This window comes from Hippocampus bargibanti, linkage group LG15, assembly GCF_051943395.1.
Source record: "Hippocampus bargibanti isolate YZ-2025 linkage group LG15, ASM5194339v1, whole genome shotgun sequence".
Lineage (NCBI taxonomy): Eukaryota > Metazoa > Chordata > Actinopteri > Syngnathiformes > Syngnathidae > Hippocampus > Hippocampus bargibanti.
In genome coordinates, this window is record NC_142748.1 from 9,139,915 (window position 1) to 9,155,851 (window position 15,937).

The 15,937-nt window shown below is 44.9% G+C and overlaps 1 protein-coding gene across 19 annotated transcripts in view; it reads left to right on the plus strand.

Moving 5' to 3' along the window:
• Positions 1–15,937, plus strand: part of tcf7l2 (transcription factor 7 like 2) — a 73,685-nt gene that overhangs the window by 45,926 nt on the left and 11,822 nt on the right. For 17 of the 19 annotated variants that reach the window (XR_016117300.1, XM_089014793.1, XM_089014792.1 and 14 more), the window contains 3 exons: positions 12,262–12,394; positions 14,223–14,325; positions 15,673–15,759. Coding sequence is in view for 18 of the 19 variants with exons in the window: in XM_089014793.1 (XP_088870919.1) it covers positions 12,262–12,394; positions 14,223–14,325; positions 15,673–15,759 (323 nt within the window). In the remaining variant the exon portion in view is untranslated. The remainder of the gene's footprint in view (positions 1–12,261; positions 12,395–14,222; positions 14,326–15,672; positions 15,760–15,937) is intronic. The other 2 variants (XM_089014781.1, XM_089014784.1) reach the window with 1 other exon arrangement.

The window sequence follows — 15,937 nt, forward strand, 5'->3', positions numbered from 1 at the left end:
GTGTGCCTGAAGCCAAGTGGCGACGGGTGTTGGGCGCACAGTAGCGCCGCTATCTCGCTCGCGCTGTTGGCTTTGTCTGCCTCATTGTGCGCCTTATTACACGCCCGTATTTGCCATGAAGAATCCTTCTTATCGCCTACGAACGTTAATGGCCATCGTCGCGTCGTCTTGTCATTTGAATTGCAAAGCGAATAGGAACAAAAACACTGGAAAAGAAAATGAATGGTGACAGTATTTTGTTTGTTTTTGTCATGCAATTTCATCTGCTAAGGTGCAAAATATCGACCGTCTGAAAAATGTGACCAGCATCCTTGAAATACTTTCGGACTCTAAACCCAGATCGGGATAAGCGTTAGGTGAATTTGGTTGCGTCTGTGTGTGTGTCTGTGACTATTTTTTTTTTATATCCACTCCGGTCGTGTGAAGGCCTCGGCTCTCCTGATCAAAGCCTATCTTGTTTTATGCGGCTGCTTTGAAGTGGCCCGAGTCACCTACAGGCACTCACTTCATCAACTTCACGAGTGTCTTAATAGCAGATCAATAAGTTTCAAAGTCGCCGTGTTAATTTGATACCAGCGCACGATGTCATCACGCTGAGCCTCTCTCTCTTTCTCTCTCTTTGTGCTTTTCTTGCTCTCCCTTCCACATTTTTCAAGCTGTTTTCAGTAGACAACAATTTAAACCTTCCTATCGTATCAATTATGGAAAGACTACTGGTCTAACTACCAAATGAGAGGCTAAAAGAGAATATTTGTCTGACCTTATTCGGGCTAATATAATGATCACAACCCGCGTATACCATTTAAAAGCATCGATTCTATATTCAAACCCCCTCGGCCTACTTGATCGGAACCTTCACCCGAGATGTGCAATCAGTTTTTCATTGATAAGGTTTCTACTGCGCGGACTCTTGCTTCAAACATCACTTTGGACCCTTCTGTCAATGTTCCGTTGTGTTAAATTCCTTTGAATCTGTGTCCTTGACACTTTTAAAGGATGTGGCTCACCAGTCTTAACCAAGCTGGCCCCCCCTGTGACCGTCTCCCTCCACATTTCTCTAAGGAAGTTCTTTCTTGGCAATTATCAACCGCAGTGTCTCTTCTGGCATTGTCCCCCAACAGTTTAAACATGCTGTTGTCGCACCCTTGTTCAAGAAACCTGGTCTTGAGACATCTTGGAGGTGTTTCAGTCAGGTCTCAAGACAATGCATAGCGCAGGGTCCTGTTCTGGCTTTCTAATGACATCCAATGACACTGGCGATGACGTATGACTGGTTTTATTAGATATGACTGCTGTATTTGATAGATCACAGTATTCTACTGTCTCATTTGCAGCACTTGGTGGGCATTATCGGTAGTGCTCTTGACTGGTTTAGGTCCTACCTTTCTGACAGAACCTTTTGTGTTTGCTTTGGCTACTCTGAGTCACATACTCTGTCATGTGGTGTTCCGCAGGGCTCAATTTTAGAGCCTATGTCATTCTCACTATACCTGACCCCATTGGGTTCCATCCTAAGGAAATTACTTTGCACTGCTATGCACTGCATAGACTGTCGGATCTATGTCCCACTGAGAAAGAAAATTTATTTCTGGAGGAAATCAAAACCTAGAAGGCACAAAACCTCTTGAACTTCACTGAAATGAAGACAGAAATGATACTGTTTGGTCCCAGTGGCCCATGTACAGTCCATCTCATTCCCTCATCCAGTCGACGCTAAATACATCTTTGTGATATTAGCATTCGATAGCGGCATCAATTCATCCAAATTGACCACTTGATACGTCTTTAGCGTTCACATGTTTTATTAATGTGAATTACCAAGAACATTGTAGGAATTCCTTATTATTCTTCTACTTGTTATTTTAACCTTTGAAATCTGGTTCCGCCCAAAAAGAAAGAAATGCTTTGTCTAGGAATGACATTTTTTAGCAATTGTGTGGTTTATTCATAGGGCAAATTACCGCTTAGAAATGGTGTCTATTTTGTTTTAAGTCAGATGAATGTATGTTCTGTTTAGTTGTATTTCTGCTATTATATTTCTTTTTGAAGGTCAGCCTATTTTTGGGGCAGGGGGTCTAAAAGAACATTGTCCCCTTCATTTAAAGAAAATAAATTGCAAGTTAAAACATGTACATATAATTTCACGTTACCGATTTGAACAGATTTGTTATTTTCAAAACAGACTTGTCCCCTTAAAACTTTCAAAGGCAGTTTTTCGGCAGGAGGACTGACTTAAGAGTCAAAAAAGAAAAAACGCCATCTGCTTGCCGGATTTGCAGCTGGAGAACAAAAACCAATTTAGTATGTTCAGCTAAGGGTTGCTAATGGTGTTAAGGCAGCCTGCTGGGTGACTGGTCCACCTCTGGCACTTTTAATATACTCAAATATTTGTCTTTTAAGTTTTGTTTCACTTTTTTTAAATATGTCCCTGTAGTAATCGTAAATGCATTCCTAATCATGCTCAGAAAAGTAACGCAGCAGCACAAAGGTAGGCATAATTATTATAAATATGAAGTTATTGTGCTGATTACCATTTTATATTTGAGTTACTTCAGTGAACGCTGTCACTTGCAGAAAAAACATCCCGTACTGTAACTGTACAGTGCCCTTGAGAGTTTAAAAGGTGCATATAAATGAAATGTATTATTATTATTATTATTATTATTATAAAAATAAATAATTGTAGCAATGGTCTAAAGGGAACAATTATGGTGGTGAAAGGATCACATGAACCAAAAAAAATAGAGAGAGATGAGTGGCAAAATAACAAACAGCGAAAAATTTAGATCAAAATAATGATTGATAAAAAGGAGAAAACAAATAGCCGGAAAAAATGCTGAGGGTGCGAAATTGACTTTGGAATGATTAAATTGCTTTGAAAAATGACTTATTTGCCTTGTTCATGCTGTGTGGTCCGTGGTGGTCTTCCACGACAGCGTTCCTCCGTGGGAGAACGCGATATGGCGGGGGGCCGCGTTTTCTTCATCAATCTTTTAGGATGGATTTATGCAGCGCGTGTGGCAAAAAAAAAAAACGCGTTGTCCACACCCCACAAAAAAAAGGGAAAATGAATAAATCCCGCATCTCTCATCATAATACAAGAATTCAAGTATCTATTTTTCATGCCCCTCCTTAGTCCCCCTTTTTTCGTATCCCCCCTCAAGTAACTATGAAATCTTGCTTCATTAAAAGTGTATTAATCTCGCCCGGTCTCCTGGGAGTCACCTTAAAGACGATGTTGTGTCTTTTTCTTTAAATTGTCGAAGTAGTGGGGGAGTAGAAGGGAAGGGAGGGAGTTTGGAAAAAAAATCTTCCAGATTTGGTCCCTGTCAGTCAGAAATAATTGTGTGCTTAATCTTGTCCCTGATGGATGACTCAGAGTTCAGCAATGGGCCAGCTCCAATGACAAATACAATATTAATATTCATTAAGCGCTTTGACAATGCTAATTTTGATGCAGTCGTCAAAAAGGGCCTCGCAAAGTTGGCGGCCAAAAGCATCAGAGCGCCGCGCGCAAGGTGGCGAGATAATTTGTGCTGCTTTCGCGAGCGAGCGAGCGAGCGGGCGAGCGCGCGTGCGGCGGTGGCGACGAGCCTTTTTAAAGTCTTAAAGCGGAGGGGAAGAAAAAAAAGAAGCGGGTGGAGGGTGGGGGGAAGGCAAGGTAGCACAAACAAAATAAAAGAGAAAAGGGAAAAAAGTTCAGACGCATTGGAAAGCAGGACCGTGGAAGTAATGCGATCAAGAGGACGCGGCTGGGAAGAAATTTTGACACCTTTAATGTGAAATACTTTTTGTTCTTTTTTTCTTTAAAAAACGACAAAAACGACCCCCCCCTAAAAAAAGCTGGCATAAAAAAGAGAGGACGCACAAAATGGTAAGTCTGTGCATTCTTGATTTTTCTTCCCCTTTCTTTCATTTTTTCCTTTTTTCTCCTTGTTCTGTCTTTTTTGATTGATCTTTTGGATCTTTTCAATTATCAGCATTTGAAGATCAATAGTGTTTTTTGGTGTGCGTCGGTTGAAAGGCTCACAGCGGTGGTGAGCGGCTGGCGGCTGGTCGTATCGCGGCTTTAAGAGTGGGCTTCCTCCTCGCGCCGACGCCACTCAGCCGCAATTTTCCTTCATGGCAGCCCCCCCCCCCTTTTTTTTCTTGAATTTTCCCACTTTGGTCGTTGTTGTTGATGTCGGAGGTGGACAGCCTCGCCGTTGCGGCCTCTACCTTTTTCGACAGTCTTGGAAGTCTTGCTTGCTCTTTTTGACGCTTCCCCCCTGTGGAAAATCTTCGGAATGCTGTTTTTTCTCCATCCCTTGATTTTGTGTCTAATGTAGTGTGACCGGCGCTGAATGGAGTGAGGCTATTTTTTGTTAAGGTAGGGGGTTCATGTGGGGGGGGGGGATTACTGACATGACGGGAGAGACACCCCGCTGCTTGAGTTTAGCCAAGTTAGGGCAACTCGTAAAAAGACGCAACACTCCACGCTCACCTTATGTCCGTCGAGTCGGTGAGTGAAAGCCTCTCTTTCTTTTTTTATTTTCATTTTATCAAAGACGGGAGACGCGTTCACAAAAGAGCCGTTCGGGGGGGCTGATGAATATGAAGACGCACGAAGGGGAGAGCGAGGGAGACCCTGGCGGACCTTGTTGACGGAGCGTCGGATGGCGCCCGGGCCAGGCCGGCTCGGGCGGCTTCGGCCCCAAACGCCTCGACCCCGAAGGGTCACCCGGTTGCCCGGTCGTCGCCTCCACCGCCGCCGTCTTATCGGCTTAACCCATCGGGGCGTGAGCGAGGGGGGCCGCCGTAGACGAGGTGCTGCCCCCCAGTGGATTAGTGGCTGACATGGTTGGTGGGAGTCTGCTTGGAGTGAGTGCGCGAGCGCAAGTGGCGGCATGCGCGTTTTAACCAGGAAGCGAGCAGCATCCCAAATCCCGCTCTTTTAAATGGTAAGACTTTGCAACATTTTTAATTCCTTTTACCATGTGCAAATGTTGTTTTTTCCCTGCATGGCTTCCATCGTCCTGTGCGATTTAGTTTTCTTGCTTTTACAGTGGGGGGCCATGACGCCTTTTGGGTCATTTAGAACACTTGTGTTGCTAAGTGACAGATTGATGAAAGGCGGTTTGATGGCTTTTGTCCTGATCGGCTGACAGGAAAAAATGTATCCGAGGTGTCCGGAATAAAAGAGGTGACTAATTATTTATTTGCTGTTTTTTAGAATTTATTTGATAGGAGTGGGCCTTGTGGATTGTTTATTTCAGGAAATTTGGACTTTTAGTTTTATTTCCGTGTGTTTTATATTAACTCATTTATGCCGAGCGTGTTCATATGAACAAAAATACATTCATTTTCGAAGACATTAATGTTGTTTTTTTCCACATTAATTATTGTAAATTATATTGTTGTTCATTATATACTCAATTTGAGCCTATTTGATACTCTGTTTTGATTTTTTTAAATGAATTTATCTGTGTTCATATGAACACACTTGGCGTGAATGTAAGCTGCAACCATCAAGAACAATATTTCAAATAGACTTAGCTAATATGTTTTGTGGCACTTGTTTTGTTGAATAATATTTTATTTGACCCCCCAAAAATAGTTTAAGAAGCAAACATTTTGATTTATCATTGACATGAAATTGTGATCTTTGCTTTTGTTTACAATTCTTGCCGCACTTTTAGCACAGTGGAAGCTATTTCATGCACACTTCCTTCTAATTTTTTTGTATTTTTATTTTTTGGGGGAGGGTTCCCCTCCTGTGTTGTTGATGCTGCGCGATGGCGAGCTGTCCATCATTTTGCGTTGACTGAAGAAAGTGCACAAAAAGGGAGGCGGCGGGAGTGTGGAGGGCCAGGCTGAAAGGACCGCACGGGCAATTCGCCACCGCCTAGTCATGGGGCCTTTTTACTTGTCAAGCCCAGCAGACCCCCACCCCATTGCCGTCACTCGGCGCTAATATGTCGGACTTTCCATGAGCTTTTTTAATGTATTATTGTTATTTTTTTGTGCCTTTTGGGCCTGGAGATGGGACTCTGCAGGATGCCCGAGGACAATGTCCATATTTGGGTTATAAAGTGTTAAAAATTCACCAGCTTTGGCAAACTCTGTCAGGATGAGATGTAAGTAGGTTTTTTTTTCCTTGAAATTTAATGGCTGATTTTGTACGCATTTAATATTGAAACTTTTATTGTGGCTTTTCTTAACGTGTCTCCCTTTTGAAAGAGAGGGAGAGTGCCCATGTATAAATAATATAGGCTATCAATATTTAATTTGGTGTGGTTCTTGTTGCTAGGCGCTTAGATGTTAGGTTGTTGGAGCATGTTTGGAATTGGAGGTTGTTAAAAATATGCTAAATCCAAATATATTGGCTTATTTGTTTTAAGTTGTCATTTTATGTTTGATTTGCAGGAGTTGTGTGGAAATGCATCATTGTAATATTCCGAAATGGAAATCTTTGTAGGATTTGTTTTCTTTCATATGTCTCATTTTCTCTCATTCCATTGAAATACAAATAAGTTTCTATTGCCGTGTAATTTTTCCCGGGAGGGGTCGTAGTGGCAGTTACTGATTCGCTGTGTCCTTTTGGTGCAATCAATTTTTAATTGTGTTTGGTCTTGGATGGGGACGTTTGAGTTTGTTGAAAGTATTCTCGAAATCGGGACCTCGCAGACCCTAAAATGGCCTGCACTGATGTTTGATGTCACCCTAGGATTGATAAAACTTTGGATGTTTTTTTTTTGTTGCTTCTTTTGTTCTATTTTGTTTTTTTTTTTTTTCACTTATTCCCTGGCAGACGATCTGAAAAAAAAAGTGTCCACTCCAGTGCCATGGTTTTTGTCATTGTCACTCTAATTCCAGGACCCACAGAATATTGAGTTTTAGGACTATATAAACAGTCACTACAACGCTAGAAACCTTAGACTCTCGTCTTTCATCAGAAAAAAAGAGTTAATTCCTAAGTTATATGGGTCTGGAGTTATTTGAAATGGGGGTGGCTGTCGAAAATACAATTCAATACATACATATTGGTTTATATAGCACTTAAACAACAGCTGAAGCTGGAACAAAGCGCTAACATGGAAAAAAAGGAAATTCTGCCTCCTTGTGGAAAAGAAAAAAAACCATTGCCAGATGCCAGCGCTTTATTGTTCCCCAAACATGAAAAAACAAAACCCAAAGAAATTTGAGAATGCCGCTCTACATCGTATTATCAATTCCTGACTGATTTTGTGAATGGCAGTGAAGGAGTTAAATGTCAAATATTTAACCCACCAAAATTTCCAGAATGCCCCCAACCCCTTTGTGAGTACCACCGACTTGTTTTTACAAAGCGACTTGCCTTCTCTTTGTAACTTGTGTATTCCACCTTTGCCAGAGCTTGTCATCCAAAGACTCCCCCTTCCCCTACCATCACCAATCTTACACACACAGTCATGGACTGACGTAATTTTTTTTTATTTTATTTTTTTTTATGGACTACTGTTGCCTGAGGTCATCCACCGCCCCCCGATTCCACCGCCCCCACTCCTTGTCACAGATTTCAAAACTTTCTACGAGAGTGTATGTGTGATGGATGAGGCGGGATGAGTTAGCGGCGGGCCTCGGAGCCCGCCGGAGCGCCGCTCAAATGACTAAGACCCCCTTGGGGGAGATCGGTCGTCCACGGGCGAGTGTAAAGAGAGAGCGCGCAACCAGCACAAGTTCACCCGCACGCAAGCACGCTTTACTCCGTGCGGGAAAGCGGCGAGAAGAGATCAGTTTTTACAGCACGGGGAGCTTTTGTGAGGGAGGGCGGGTGGTGGGGGTAGGTCATGTACCCCCGGGACGGATCTCCGGCCGGGTCGGAGGACGCTGGATTTGTCCAGAGGGTGGGAGGCTGGCATCTCAATCTGGGAAGTTGGGTGAGTAGGCCGCAGCTTTTTTTTCTGGGTGGGGATAATGTTGTAAAGAATGAGATTTTTTTTATTCTTTAAGAAAAAAAGTGGCCACATTTAAATTTTAACCGTCAAATTAAACATAAAACAGATATTGACATTGTCACACAAAGGGTGGATCAAAACATGTAGACAAGCAATATAATACATATGCTGTCCTGTGACTGTAAAGTGACCTTGAGAGTTTTGTAAGGCACCTTATAAATGAAATGTATTATTTTTATTATTATAAAGCGAGCCTGCTTTTTCTGGATGTAAACATCCCAGGAAACTGTTTTTCATCACTCTCATGTCATGTCTGTAGCATGGAGAGGGGGGGGGGGGGGATAGAAAAAAAATCAACACACTTGACAGCCTAACATTTATTTTTGTCAGCATCCAATTCAAAATGTCGATTGTCGACACAATATCGCCCGTTTAACACAAGTATGGGAGCTCAAGAGGCTTTTTATGTTGAAAAATGTAGCGAGAGGTAGTGGAGTATGCGATGAGGGGAGGGGTTTTGGGGGCAACTTGAACGCACGTGTGCGCCCGGGAGTCAATTTGTCAACACTTGCACCAAATAGCACTTGATATTTCAGCGACTTTATTTGCGCGCGACGCATCACGTGTCCTCTCCGCCATTCCATTTGATGTGACGACTATCAAAGGGCGCGGCAAGAGGGGAAAATGAGCGCTGACGAGCGACCTGAGTGGCAGTGTGGGGGGGGGGGGGGGTTGAAGCGCTGGCCTGCGTCATATTTTTGTTCTGCACTCTGATCAAGCCACTGCAAAGTGAATAATTAAGTTCAGTAAAACATCTTGGAGTAACCCCCTCTCTCCCCTACACCCTTTTTTTCGGGGAGGGGGGCCCTGGGAGATACAGAGAGATCAACACTTCCAGATTAATCTGGATCCGGCCAAGAAATGTGATTTGTGAGGGCTAATCAGCGCAGAACGCCGGCGGATTCTGCCTCGGAAAAGATGTTAATTTATCTGGGCGTTTCATATTCCGATGCCGTTAATCTCTTAAGTATTCCTTTTAGATTGTCGGCTTGAATTTGGAGGATTTGAGCCCCCGAAGAGGCATTCAAACCCACAAACCCCCCTTGGCCACGGCAAAAAAGAAGAATAAGAATCGTCTTTCCACGGTCTGACGTTTATGATATCGAAACGTAATCCTTACACCTGGCGGTGCACTTTAGTTTTCCCGCCCGGTGTCAACACCCCCCCCCCCCCCCTCGTGAGTGCGCCGGACCCCGATCCATCACGCCACCACTGTCATCCCCTCCCTGGCCTCACTTGCGCCTCATTAGTGGCCCACCGAGCTGTTGTGACAACTCATCATATCATGACACAAAACAGACACACGGCAGCGGTGCTAGCGGAGGACAATTTGCACCCCTTATCCCGCGCGGGGGCGCGCAAGGTCGCCGCCTTCGCATTTAGGACCCCCGCGAGGTGCCGCCGGGCGGAAATGCCGGCCAACAGCTTTTTCCTGTCTGGCCTTCACCTCGTCACCCCCGTCGCATTTGTCTCGCTCTGTCCTCCTGTCACTTTCGCAGCCCCCCCCCCCCCCCCAATCCCCCTGCCTGCTATTCGCTCGCTGGAGGTCTGACTTGAAGCATCACATTGATTTGACCGCCCCCTCGGGGGCACTTTTCAACACTTTGTGACTGTTCTTTCCAAAAAAAGTACATGAATGCATTCACCAATTGATTCAGGAATTGAAAATATGATGTAGAGCGGCACGCGGCACTCCCATTTGTTCGGGTTGTGATTTTTCTTCTTTGAGTGCCGATAAATCACTGGCCAGACCTCTGCCAATGTTTTTTCCCTTCTACAAGGGGGCAGTATTTCCTTTTTTTCCATGTTCACGCTTTGTTCCAGCTTCAGCAGTTGTTAAAGCGCTATATTAACCAATATGTATTGATTGTATTTTGTACAGGCACCCCCATTTCAAGCTCAAATAAATCCAGACCAATATCATTATGGAATTCCCTTTTTTTCTGATGAAAGAGGAGAGTCTAAGGTTTTTTACGCTGCATTGAATGTTGATGGAGTCCTAAAATTTTACATTCTGCGGGTCCTGCAATTCAAGTGACAATGACAAAAACCCTGGCCCTGGAGTGGACACATTTTTGCACGTCTGGTAGTGAATGAGTTAATGTCAAGAATGTGGAAATATTTCAAATAGCGTAATTGGAAAAAAAGGCACTTTTTTGGAATAGCACCTCTGGCGATCTTAGAAGAAGCAAAACCGGGGGTGTCAAGTCCCACGCGTAGACTGCTGCAGGTCGCCGTACTTGACAATTGAGGCGTTCATTGACGCCGTTTTTTTCCAGCTTGAAGAAAAAAAACAAAAACGCTCGGACGTCTTTGTCTGATGCTATTTTTGTTTTCTCCGGTGACGAAGGAATCCAAGTCAGCGGGGGTGTCGGGGCAGGAAACGTTTCTTCTTTACCCCCGGCCCTTGTCGAGAAGCCTCCCACGTCGCAGCGCTTTGGTCTCTCGGCGCTTTGTTGTGCGACAGAAGCGCCCCCCCCCCCCCCCCCCCCCCTATCCAAGCCTCCCCGCCAGTCAAGTGCGGAGGATTCAGAGCAGGTGGGGAACTTCGTCATCGGCGACCGGATGCTTCCGTTCACTCTGAGATGGTTTTTCATCAACTCTGGAATTTTCATTTTCATGAACTCCCAGAAACCCCCACAAGATTTTTACTACAGTAGCCAAACGTAGAATGGGGGTTTATAATGTAAATCCCCACACTTTAAGTTGAACTGTCCTCTCAATGGCCGAGGCCTACGGACAAAAGGTTTCCCTCAAATAGCCACTAAAGCTTTTCAGAACACCGATGAAGAATCGACAGCATTCTTTCACATCCTAACCCGCGGGAGGCGCAGGGGAGAGGGTGTAAGATCGCAGAGGGAGAGTGACAGAACTCGTCAGCTGCATGCGGCAGCTGTCATCATCCCGTCAATTGTGGATGTGCAGATCAGACCACGAGCGCCTTGGTTTGTGTTTCTTTCTAACGAATCCCGTTCCACTTCGCAACCCCACGTCTCCACATCTAGCCCCCCCCCCCTTCCAAACCCTTCCCTGCTTTGCTCCAGCCTCGCTCCTCCTCAGCCTTTTCAGCTCAAGGCTGTGAATGAGTCCCAGGAGCCTCTCTTGCCTCCCTGGAGTTCTGCGGGGGTTCATTAATCTTTCATTGGGACCATGGCAATAGGGAATGGCACCCCATCCCACCTCCCCGGCCACCTTCCACAATTCAAAATAGAAAAGGTCTTGGAAGAAAGATGGCTTCAATGACAAATCCCAAAATGTACCCTGAACCAGGTAGCCATAGTGGGGTCGACCAACTCCAAAATCCCCTACTTCGTCATACCCCTCCCACCTCCCCACGCCACTTCACTGATCATATTAATGCTTTTTAAAGTCAACCCTACATCCGTCATATTATTTTTTATGCATAGATTTGAGTCACTAATGAGTCGGGATGAGGCTTTACACGAGACCATGCACTTGAGCCCCTTTTCCCTCTCCTTTGACCCCCCCCTGAACATATCATCCGTGTTATGATAAGCCTGATTAGTGCTGCTTCTTTACCCGCCGAGGGTAGGATAAGGATGTATGAGCGAACAGGCGAAAGCCACCAGGCTAATCTACAACTGCGCTCTAATCTGGTTATCTGGTAGCCGGGGGTACAGTTTTTGGAGGTGGGAGGGGGGCACCTCCACTGTAATCTTGGGGTAATTGAAAAAAAAAAAAAAAGGAGAGGAAGGCCTTCACCACTTAGGAGCACAAAGAAAAGATTACATAGCTCCAAGTAATTTGGCAAAAACGCAGAAATGGATTTTCGGCTGCTAACCCTTTAAGTAGGATATAGTCCTACTACCCCTGGAGAATCAGCCCCCACCGTCCCGGGTGGGAGGGTGGGAGGGGAGAGGGCAACAGTGGCGTGTTGGCCCAAGCCACTAATGACTCTGGATTTGCATGGGTTGTCTTGATTTTCGGCGGTTTGCACAAGATCGATGACTTGCGCTGCCGCCGTGGTTAAAAGTGCTTCATCACGCATCAAGTTCCAAATGAGAAGTGGCAACAGACCCCCCCCCCCCCCCCCTCCTTTTTCCCCTCCCACCACTCCCCCTGTCACCTCAGGGCCTCATCGACACTCTCTGAATTCCAGTGTGACACCGCAGAAGTATTTTTAATTACAAACCGCAATGTTTTCACTGAGGCCCGGCAATTTGGCACCTCCGCACAGAATACGATACGCTTTCATTTTGGCATTCCTCCAAACGTGAATCCTGACCTCTTCCCCCCCGTCCCCACTTTCTTTTTTTTTCTGCAGTCGAATAAGGTTCCAGTGGTTCAGCACCCTCACCACGTGCACCCCCTCACACCGCTGATCACTTACAGCAATGAGCACTTCACGCCAGGGAACCCGCCGCCACACCTACAGACAGACGTGGACCCCAAAACAGGCAAGTGTCGATACTGTGGATCGAGTTTAGGGGGGGGGGGGGGTTAACTCTACAACCCAATCTGTGATTATGAATAATAAGTAAAGGATTATGAGGTCTCACAGTTTCTAATATACATCATTCTGGGGCCTTCACTGGAACTCCCCGTTTATTTATTTCTGTATTTTAATTTACCGTATTTTCCAGTGTATAGTATAAGGCGCACCCCTAAAGAATGGTGTATTTTCAAACTTTTTCCTTATATAAGGCACACCACATTATAAGGCGCTGGTGTTATGCACAACTTTTTCTATGGGGGGGAAAATGGAGTCTGTGGCTTCTGATGGTAGTTGCGAGACCTTAAAATGACTTCACATATATCCAATCCAATCCATATAAAGCGCATCTGTGTATAAGGCGCAGGGTAATCTTTTGAAGAAAATCAAGGTTTTAAATACAATAAAAGGGCACAGATTGAAAACTAGCCTTATACATCGGAAAATACGGTAATGGTCAACTCTGCCACTTCATGCCGGACCACCATAGAGTTCTATTATGGAGTGTTTTATTGGTCTCCAGTCAGTCTTTGGAGATAATGATGATGTCTTATTACAAGTTAGGGAAATAATGTAGCAGCTGCTGTTTAATGCAGCGCCTAATGGGGAGAGGGGTGTTTAATCGGGGGTGGGTGTTTAATGAACGAGGCATATTGGGTCTGGTGAGCTGCTTTTGTGGCTTTTAAGCAAAATAGCACTGTAAAATCCACTTTTTTTATTTAAATGCTTAAGTCTGAAGGTGCATTTATTTGTGATGCTATTTCAACAATGCTGGCACGATTGAACAAACGCGCAAAAAAAAAGTCTCGTACTTTGGTGAGAAGTTATTTTTAAACCAGACTAGCTAAACAGGACATTTGTATCTTTTCCGGAGAACAGAATGTCTTTCCAACATACCAATAGAGACCGTGCAGAGTCCTCATTGAATCATCGCCAAGCAAAATGTTCAAGTGCGCCACTTTTGGCTGCAAAATTCAGAGGTCGAAAAGCGTCAGTCTGTTTCCAAATCTGTCCCGTTCAACATATCTCAAAATTCCTCACACAATCCACCACGTCCTGATTTCTATAGCGCACGTTGGCATACTCCCATCACCTAATCCAAAGTTAATATTAACCGCTTTCATCCGCCTTATTGTTATTCGTCTTGTGCAGTCAGAAGCGACACTCGTGCCCGCCGTGCTTTGATTGATGCGGCGAAATCAAAGCAGCCCGCCTCCCCAAAGACAATTGTACATTTTTCACCGGCGCTGACACCAAACAGCGATGGCGCTAGTCACCAATTAGCCTAAACCGCTTTTTACTAACCGTGTTTAACAGCCGTGCGGCTTTTCTTGTCGTGCGTACGGAATGATGGGGATGACAACGAATCGGGAGGCAACTTCCCTCTGATCACACGCGGCGGCGTAATGATATTGTTGAGTTTTGTTAACTTCTAAACCTCCCGTCGTTTTACATCATTAATCTCACGAATTGGCGTGACAAACGTGACAAGGATCGTCTTATTTATTTATTTTCATTGCACCCCCGCTTCCTCACCTCTCTCCCCTCTCTGCATTGTGCAGCCGTCGCCAGACGAGGCCTTTGATCAGGAACTTTTTTTTGCTCCTCTATTTCTTTCTCACTTATTTATTTGTGATATATTTTCGCGACGCGTATGCTTCGTCCTCCTCCTTTCCCCGCCCCCCTGTGATGTGTGATGATCTGGATTCTGACAAAAGATTTTTATTCTTCATCCTGTCCACCTCCTCAATGTGCTCGTGTCATCTCCCTTTTTTTCTTCCCCCTCCCTGCAGGAATTCCAAGGCCTCCGCATCCTCCAGATATTTCTCCTTATTACCCGCTGTCACCCGGCACGGTGGGCCAGATCCCCCATCCCCTAGGATGGTTAGTACCACAGTAAGCGAATCCCTTTTATTTTTGTATTTCTCTTCTTTGTACTTTTGTGAACTTTTCTTTCCGGATTGTGAAGAAACATGTCGTTATGGTGCATATTGTCAGCCCCTTAACTACCACAATGTGGCGACAGACAGTTAAAACGATAACATGAAGCTACTCCCTTCAAGTTCAACCTAGTTCATGAGCACTAAAAATTGGATTGGATTAGCCTTTATTAGTCTCTCAGTGGAGACATTTACATTTCATAGCAGCAAAGGAAGAGGAAAGTAAATGAAGAAGTAGAAAAACAAAATATGGGAGCTGCTGTAAAGGCATCCACTCTCGTGGCGCCATCCTGAAGTAAAAAAAAAAACAGGACCCACAGAATATTGAGTTTTTGGACTACATGAACATTCAATACAGCGTTAGAAACTTTCAACGCCCGTTTTTCATCGGAAAAAAAGTCGTTGGTTCCTAAATGATATGGGTCTGTAGTTATATGAGCTTGAAATGGGGGTGGCTGTCCTAAATACAAAGCAATATTGGTGTATATAGCGCTTTAACAACAGCTGAAGCTGGAACAAAGCGCTAACATGGAAATAAGGGAAATCCTTCCGCCTTGTGGAAAAGAAAAAACATTGCCAGAAGTCTGGCCAGCGCTTCATCGGCATCCCTGCAAGAAAAACCAAAACCCCAACAAATTCGTGAATGGCAGTGAATGAGTTAATGGCGCTCAGAATTTTGCATGTCCCTGTAGGGTGAAATTAGCGTAAACGAATGGGGATTGCCCGCCTTTTACCCGAGATCCCATACGGGGATTCTCCCTTGGTAACTCTTGTCAACACTTGTTAATATGACAAAAGGCTACAAATTAAGCTCTGTTAATTTAATGTTTTCTCGCTAGCGTCTAAATAGCGAGAAAGGGCCCCCGAGCGCCGCCACGCCGCCCTTTGATTTGCTGCACTTTATTTTCGGTATAAATTTACATTCATTATTGTTTGTCTTTTGGAGGTGTAGACCTCAATTAGCGTGATGGCTCCATTAAAGGGAGCCGCACTTCGTTTTTAATTATCACAACAAAACACCTAGTTCCAGCTTGGGGAGGGGACCGGGTAGTGTGTGTGGGAGGGGGGGGGGCACACCGAGCGAAGGGTTATGAAATTTAATTAGCCGCCGCTATCAAGAATTGCGGCGTCAAATATTGTCGGGCATTTATTCCCACCCGCCTTTGATCCGCCGCTCTGCAATCCCCTAGATTTTTGTCCCCGATCAAATGAGAATAAAAGAGGCTGACTTGGGGGGGGGGGGGTCTCGCTACCTTTTCGTGTGTCAACATTGTTTCTTTACCTTTCTTCTTTTTCTTCCCAGGCAAGGTCAACCTGTTTATCCAATCACAACAGGGGGTTTTAGACACCCCTACCCAACTGCGCTCACTGTCAACGCATCCATGTCAAGGTGAGTCGAGCCCTCGCTACACACACACATACAAACGCACACACACACATATCCCCCTGTACACAAACCCCTCTTTGCCAGCGTTGCAAGTTTTCCCTGAAGGACCCTCACGCCGCCTTCCCGTATTCCAAAGGCCAAGGGTGCTCAAATATTAATTATATTTATCTTCTGCACCCGC